At 58.4% G+C, this 7676-nt stretch overlaps 1 protein-coding gene across 2 annotated transcripts; it reads left to right on the forward strand.

Moving 5' to 3' along the window:
• The first annotated feature begins 164 nt into the window (after window positions 1-164).
• On the forward strand, window positions 165-7474 carry RETSAT (retinol saturase). Of its 2 annotated transcripts, XM_051809478.1 has the most exons (11): window positions 165-496; window positions 1242-1424; window positions 2159-2403; window positions 2930-3131; window positions 3656-3853; window positions 3950-4069; window positions 4748-4886; window positions 5035-5144; window positions 5420-5586; window positions 6083-6242; window positions 6661-7474. In XM_051809478.1, exons 1-11 carry the CDS (start codon window positions 304-306, stop codon window positions 6804-6806), a joined length of 1863 nt encoding a protein of 620 aa, XP_051665438.1. In that variant the 5' UTR covers window positions 165-303; the 3' UTR covers window positions 6807-7474. The 2 variants fall into 2 exon arrangements, with proteins under 2 accessions (XP_051665438.1, XP_051665441.1); XM_051809481.1 differs by lacking the exon at window positions 1242-1424 and having other exon boundaries at window positions 166-496.
• The last annotated feature ends 202 nt before the right edge of the window (window positions 7475-7676 follow it).

Here is a 7676-nt window from a genome sequence, read left to right on the forward strand (position 1 = left end):
GTGCCTCCGTCCTGCTTGCAGTTCCCAGTGCCCTGTGACAGCTCCCAGTGCCAGCTCGCAGCAGCCACTGCCTGCTTCCTGGTTCCAGCTCCAGGAATCCCAGTGCCCGCCCCCAGTAACCGGTTCCGTGACTCAGTTCCAGCTCCCAGTTCCCAGTGCCAACGCCCGCCCCTCCCGCGGTCCTCCCGCCCAGCGCCGGTGCCGTGCCCCTTTTCCACCGTCCTTATCGGCCTTGTTCCCCTCGCCCCTGTTATTCCCATTCCCGCTGTTCCCGGCTCCCGCTCCGCCGGACGGCTCAGCAACATGTGGCTGCAGGTCCTGTTCTATCTCGTCCCCCTCCTTCTCCTCGTCCTCCTCCTCCTCTTCCTCATCCCGGTCCTCTTCCTCCTGTTCCCACAAGTCTCGGGCGGCCGCAATCCCTTCGCCGCCGACAGCCGCCGCCCGCCCGGGCCGCTCGTCACCGACAAGGCTGTGCGGAGGAGCGTCGTCAAGACAGGTACGGGACCCCCGACGGGCATCGACCCCGGGGACAGCATTGGCCCCTCAGGGCGGTGTCACCCGCCGGGGTAGCATTAATCGCCCCGGCATTGCCACTGGAGCGGAATCACCCCCCGGGCTGTCGTGGCCCCCCGGGGCAGCATCTCCACCGGGGGCAGCATCAACGCCCCAGGGAGTTATTGTGTCCCCCCGGGTGGCGTCAGCCCCCCGTGTCAGTCTGAAAATGCCACCCAGGGTGGCACTGTCCCTCCCCCATGTGGAGTCCCCCCCTCTGTCAGTATGACACCCCCCCCCAGGGTGATGGCATTGTCCCCCCCCGGGTGGGGTCACTCCCTCTGTCACTCTGAACCCCCTCAGGGTGGCATTGTCCCCCAGCGCCGGAGTCCCCCCCTATGTTAGTATGACCCCCCAGGGTAGCATTGTCCCCCCGGGTGGTGTCACCCCCTGTGTCAGTCTGACACCCCTCAGTGTGGCATTGTCATCGCCCCACTGTTGGAGTCCCCCCCCGTGTCAGTATGACCCCCCCAGGGTGGCACTGCTCCCCCCGGGTGGGGTCAGTCTGAAGCCCCCCAACATGGCATTGTCCCCCCAACGTCGGAGTCACCCCTGTGTCAGTGTGACCCCCCGAGGGTGACACCCCCCAGCCGGGCATCACCCCCTGGGTGCCACCCCCTCGCCGTGGTTTTGGGGGTGCCCCGTGCCCCAGGGGTGCCCCCGTTGCTGACACCCCGCTGTCCCCGCAGTGTTCTCGGCAGAGAAGGTGCCCCCGCAGCTCGATGCCATCGTGGTGGGCAGCGGCGTGGGGGGGCTGGCGGCGGCCGCGCTCCTGGCCAAGACCGGCCAGCGGGTGCTGGTGCTGGAGCAGCACGGGAAGCTGGGGGGCTGCTGCCACACCTTCACCGAGAAGGGCTTCGAGTTTGACACCGGTACGATTTGGGGCTCCAAAATCCCCCCCCAGATCCAAAGGAGGGGGCTGGGACACACTCGGGGTGGGAATCACACCCACTGGGGGTCAGATAAGGGGGCCCCAGCACCCACCCTGTGTGAGACAAGCCTGCTCTTCACCCCAAAATTCTCTGGCTGAAGGACACCAAACCCCCCTGAATTCCCCATATCCAGCCCCTATGGAACTCTCAGCACCAGGAATATCACCTTAGGACAAACTTGACACCTCCCTGGAAAACTCCTCGCAGTGAGGCAAAGTCCAGCTCTATGTATTCCCAGAGGATTAATTATTTACAGCAGAGATGAAAAATCACAATGTGTAACAAAATCCCCAATTAAAAACACCACAGCAAGCAGCGTCCACCCCAAGTGGGAGGCAGGTGTATCCCGGATTTTCCCTTTCCCTTCCATAGGGAGCTGCAGAGGTGGGGATGGAAAAACAAGAGGAGGGTCCTGTGCATCCCAGGGTGGAAAAAAACAGGAAAAATACCAAAATGTAACAAAATTCCCCAGATTCCCAAATAAAAATGTGATGGCGAGCACTGTTCACCTCAAGTGTATCCCAGATTTTACCTTTCCCTTCCACATGGAGTTGATGGGGAGGGGATGGATAAACAAGAGGTGCATTCGGTGCATCCTGGAGTGGGAAAATAAAGGAAGAAAAAGGAAAAATAAAGAAAAAAAGAGGACAGAAACAGTAAAATGTCTCTTTTAGGGATCCACTACGTGGGGGAGATGCAGGAGAGCTCCCTGATGCGGTTCCTGATGGACCAGCTGACGGATGGGCAGCTGGAGTGGGCCCGGCTCCCGACTGTCTACGATGCCGTGGTTTTGGGGGACCCCCAGGACGATGGCAGGACCTACCACATCCACTCTGGGGAGCAGGAATATTTCCAGAAGCTGAAGGAGCAGTTTCCCGGGGAAGCTGCGGCCATCGATGAGTTCCAGCGGCTGGTGAAGGTAGAGGAGCATCCAGGTGGGATAAAACAAGGGGGTTTGGATCTGGAGGATCACACAAAGAGGGGAAACCCCCTGGCACCCAGATATTGGGCATCCCCAGGGAATAATGGCCTTGTCCCAAAAGTGTTGGGGAACACATCCAAAGTCACCCTTTCCTACCTCAAAACCCCAGCGTCACAGATCTTTTTGGGGAGATATTCTGGGGGGACATTTTTTGAGGGACCTTTTTTTTATGGAGCTTTCTGGGGGAGTTTTTTGGGAGGACCTTTCTGGAGGAGTTTTATGGGGGAGCTTTTGAGCAGAGTTTTTCTGACTGGGGGAGAGCTTTTTTGGGGGAGTTTTTATAGGGAGCTTTTTTAGGGGGAGCTTTTTTGAAGGGAGATTTCTGGGGGGGAAGCTTCTTTGGGGAGCCAGCGCTCCCCTTGTCCACAGCTCCCCAGGATGCCCAGCAGTGAATTTAAGGGGAAAAAAGTACTTTGGGGTGTGTCCCGAGCGTGGCCCCGCTGACCCCGCGCTCCCCCCGCAGAGCACCAGCCGTGGGGTTGTGCTGATCGGCATCCTGAAGATGCTCCCGCAGTTCCTGGCAAGGCTCCTGTGCTGGTCCGGGCTCCTCCCGCGCTTCTGCTCCTTCTCCCGCATGGCCTCGCGCAGCCTCAAGGAGGTGGTGGAGGGTCTGACCCCCAACCCTGAGCTCCGGGCTGTCCTCAGCTACCTCTTCCCCACCTATGGTAGGTGACCAGGAGGCTCCAAGGTGGCGTCAAACCCTTTAGAAACAAAAAAAAAAAGGCAAGAACCCCCTTTTTCCCATGCCCTCGGGAGGTGTGTGGGGGAGGGCTGCTGCGTGGTGGGTGCTCCACCAGTATCCTTGTCTCCAAGTCACCGGTGGGTTATCCACGTGTCCCTGTTGCTCGTCTCCATCTCATTCCCTCCACGTCCTTCACCTTCCCAGTAGGGCAGCATCGGTCCCGTACAAGGGAATGTCCCCACTTGGAACCCCCGAACCTCCCCCTTGCCTCCATCCCATCGCCCAGGGCTTTGCTCGTGGTCCGTCACGACTTGGTTGGGTTGGTGACCGCAGGCTTTGCCACGGGGACACCCGTGCCCAACATCCTCCCCGCTCCTCCAAGTTCCTCACCTGCATCCCTCCTTCTTCCCAGTGTCATGTCTATGGTGTTCCTCGTGCTAAACCCTTTAGGATAAGCCCCAAACCCGTGATTTGGCCCAAACCCACCTTGGCTGCCTCTTTTTCCAGGTGTGATCCCCTCCAAGGTCAGCTTCTCCACACACAGCATCCTGGTGAACCACTTCCTCCGCGGTGCGTGGTACCCCAAAGGCGGCTCTGGGGAAATCGCCTTCCACACCATTTCCGTGATCCGGAAAGCCGGAGGCAACGTGTTTGGGAAGGCACCAGTGGAGAGGATCCTGCTGGACTCCCAGGGCAGAGCCTGCGGTGAGCACTGGCATGGGACAGGGCGCGGGGTCGCTCCCCGGCCCGGGGGGTCCCTTCACCAGCACCGCTCCTCCCGCTCCGGATTTTCCCTCCCAGGTGTGAGTGTCAAAAAAGGCCAAGATCTGGTGAACATCTACGCTCCCATAGTCATTTCGGACGCCGGGATATTCAACACCTACGAGAAGCTGCTGCCACCGGAGGCGCAGGCCCTGCCAGGTACTGGGCCCTGTCAGGGTTACAGCGTTAATCCTGTCCTAAGCTTCGTCCCAAAGCGGATTTATCAATTAACGTTTGATTTAATGTTAAATTGTTCCTGTGCCACAGCCCTAGAAACACAGCCCTGGCCACTCATTTCTTCACAGGGGTTTTAATTAGGCCTAAATTAATCAGCCAGAATTGGCCGTAGTTAGCAAAGTCCTGGTTGGGTGCGAGGATTCCCTAAAAAGCACAGTGTAGGGCCTTGAAATTTGTGGAAGCTGGTGGAATGTCCACCTGAAGTTGGTTTTAGAGCTGCCAAAAAATCTGCTGGAAGGGGCAAGGGTGGGTGGAAGGGGCATGGATGGGGGCATAGTGGGATGGTGGGGTGGAAGGGGACGGGGTGGATGGGAAGGGGCACAACTGGGTGGAAGGGGCACCAGCAGGAATGGAGATGGTTGGGTGGGTGTGTGGGAAGGGGGAACAGGTGGGTAGGAAGAGGGCGTGGATGGGTGGAAGAGGTACAACTGGGTGGAAGGGGCACACTTGGGTGGGAATGGGGACGGGTGGGTGGGTGGGAAGGGCAGGGTTTGGTGGGAGGGGGTCAGGATTGGAGAAACCACTTCATAGCAGAGGATCCTAGAAAAGCCTGATTTTCCCCAGAAAAGACTGATTGCCCTTTTTCTCTCCCTGTGGCAGAGATCCAGTCCCAGCTGCGCTTGGTGGCCCACGGCGAGGGCTGTCTCACCGTCTTCGTCGGCCTCAACGGCTCAAGGGAAGAGCTGGGGCTGGAGCCCACCAACCGCTTCATGTACCCAGGGAGTGACTTGGATGGAATGTAGGTTTGGCTTCACCTTGGACCCGCTTCATTGAGCATAAGGAGATGAATTCCTGGGCAGTGACTCGGAAAACAGGGATTCAGGTGTAATGAGGATTCAGGCAAAGGTATGCACAAACCCCACCTTGACCCTTGCATCTCCCTGCAGCATGAAGAGCTACCTGGATTCATCCAGAGAAGAAGCTGCCAAGAACATACCTTTCCTCTTTGTCACCTGCCCCTCGTCCAAGGACCCCACCTGGGAAATGAGACACCCAGGTGAGGCTGAAGCCCAACCACAAATGCTTGTGAGGGGCTCCAAAACTCTTGTTGGGGTTTGGTGACATCCAGCAAGGAGTTTCTGCTCAGCTATCTATGGTCAAAGCTGCTGAGCAGGTGGCTCATGGAGTGCAGCCTTTGAGATACCTGGATGAAGGACACGGAACCCCAAAGACCTGGGGACATCCCCTGGGTTTGGGTGGGGAGGGTTTGGGGTAGCAGAGTGGGGTGAGTGTGGGCAGAGGGATAAGTGCCCTATCCTTGTCCTCCCGCAGGTAAATCCACGCTGGCCATCGTCACCTTCGCCAGGTACGAGTGGTTTGAGGAGTGGAAGGACAAGCAGGTCCACAAGAGGGGTGATGACTACGAGGACTTGAAGAAGACCTTTGTGGACGCTGTCATGCAGACTGTCTACAAGATCTACCCCCGCATTGAGGGCAGGGTGAGGAAGCTCGGGGTTTGGAGGTCCTAAACTTGGGTGTCAGGGGTCCTCCAGCTCCTCTCTGGGTCCCCTCTACACACCCAATACTGGAGCTGGGGCTGAACCTGCTGGATGTGAGCTCCAGCATCTCACTAACCCATCACTGCTGCCTCCTCACGGTGCAGGGGTGAGTGATCAGTGCGAGGGTGAGTGATCCTGGAACCATGGAGTGCTTTGGGTGGGGAGGGACTTTAAAGCTCATCCCGTTCGACCCCCTGCATGGGCAGACACACATTCCACTAGATGAGGTTGCTCCGAGCCCTGTCCAACCTGGGCAGACCTGGACAACTGTCCCAGGATGGTCCTTCAGAACCAAACCTGGGCAGAACCACCACCCAAGGCTCTGCGAGGGAACTTATCTTAGCCCCTACCCCCCAAAAACAGCTTTCTGGAGCACAGAGCTTCCCCCCCACTGTCCTGGTACCCTGCAGACCACCCTGTTCCCCTACCCCTGCAGGTTGAGTACCTCTCGGGCGGGACACCCCTAACCAACCAGCACTACATCGGCAGCCCCCGAGGGGAGTTGTACGGCACCAACCACGGCATCCCCCGCCTGCAGGCCGAGGTCGTGGCTGCTGTACGGGCACAGACGGCTGTCCCCAACCTCTACCTGACAGGTGACAGGGCCAGCAGTGTCCTCAGATGGGGTCAGCTCTGGGGGAGCGGGGTGTGGGGGCAGAAAACCTCCGATCCTGAAGGGAAGAGCCACTGCAGTGCTGTGGAGCAGTGGAAGGGCTGCTGGAAAAGTGGAGTTCCACAGTCCCAAGGGGAGGAGGAAAGGGCTGTGCTCCTCCAGCTCTGTGGGGTTGTCTCCTTACCCAGTGCAGAATGGGGCAGGATGAGGCCCTTTTCCTGCTGGGGAGAAGGAAGGGGTCAAACAGGGAGGGGGTTGTGGGTTCAGACCCCAGGGATGGTGTGGAGGCAGCTGGGAGGTGGGGAAGGTGATGCCCAAACCAGCATTTGTGGTCGGCTGGGATAGAATGGGGAGCGAGGGCTGCTCACAGGGGGACTGTGGCCACTGTTCCCTCCTTCCAGGGCAGGATTTGTGCCTGGGTGGCTTCATGGGAGCCCTGCAAGGAGCCATCATCTGCGCCAGCAGCATCCTCAAGCGCAACCTCTACGTTGACTTGGTGAGGCTGAAGAAAAGCTTGGAGGCCACCAATGCCAAGAAGGGAAACTAACACCTGCTGTCCCACCATCAGGGACTCCCCACTGGCCACCACATCACCTCCACCTCCACATTCTCCGCTGTCACACACCTGTAGCAGATCCATCTCCATGCAAAGCTATTCCCATTCCCAGCCAGATTGTCTGGCACCTCACCCACCTGAAACGCATCCCCTTCCACCACCACATCCAGTGCTTGTCTCTGGCCATGAAGAGGGTCCCCAAGAGCTGCCCCACAGAGCCATGGCCAGGAGAGAAGTCACGGTAACCCCAAAACAGGCAGCACCAGCAGGTAACAGCATCAAGCACCCAGAGCTGCTGGATCCCACCAGTGGAGCATCAGAAGAGCATCAACCTCCACCTGCATCCCCCAGCAAACACCCACCTTCACCTGCAGCCCCCAGAGCTGTTTGAGAGCAACGGTACTTGTGGGCTGTCCAGTGCTTCCAACATCATTTCTGGGGGCAGCAGGACCCCCACGCCCCAACATTCCCAGTGTTTGGGGGCTGCTCTTCCCCTGTTGCCCCAAGGCATCGATGGCACAAGCAGCTGCTCCTTGAGCAGTACAAAAGTCCTTCTGTCTCCTGGGAAAAGCTTGGGAACAGTGTCAAAGTCCTGTCTGGTTGGAAGGGAAGCACAAGAGGCTGGAAATAAATAAATAAAATAGTGATAATGATCCTGGGATTTGTGCCTCGTGATGGGTCAGCAGGGCTGGGTGACGTGAGGGGGAAGGGAACAGGAAGGAGAAAGGAGAGCTTATACTGCTCAGTTTTGGGGAGGAATAATGACAGAGAGGCTGTAAATGGGGAACCCGAGGGAAACCAGTGGCCCATGTGGATTTACCTCCCTGTCACATCCTTAGAGTGGGCGGGGATGGGCAATAA

This window comes from Manacus candei, unplaced genomic scaffold (assembly GCF_025592945.1).
Source record: "Manacus candei isolate 608988 ecotype Guabito, Panama unplaced genomic scaffold, ASM2559294v1 h1tg000006l, whole genome shotgun sequence".
NCBI lineage: Eukaryota > Metazoa > Chordata > Aves > Passeriformes > Pipridae > Manacus > Manacus candei.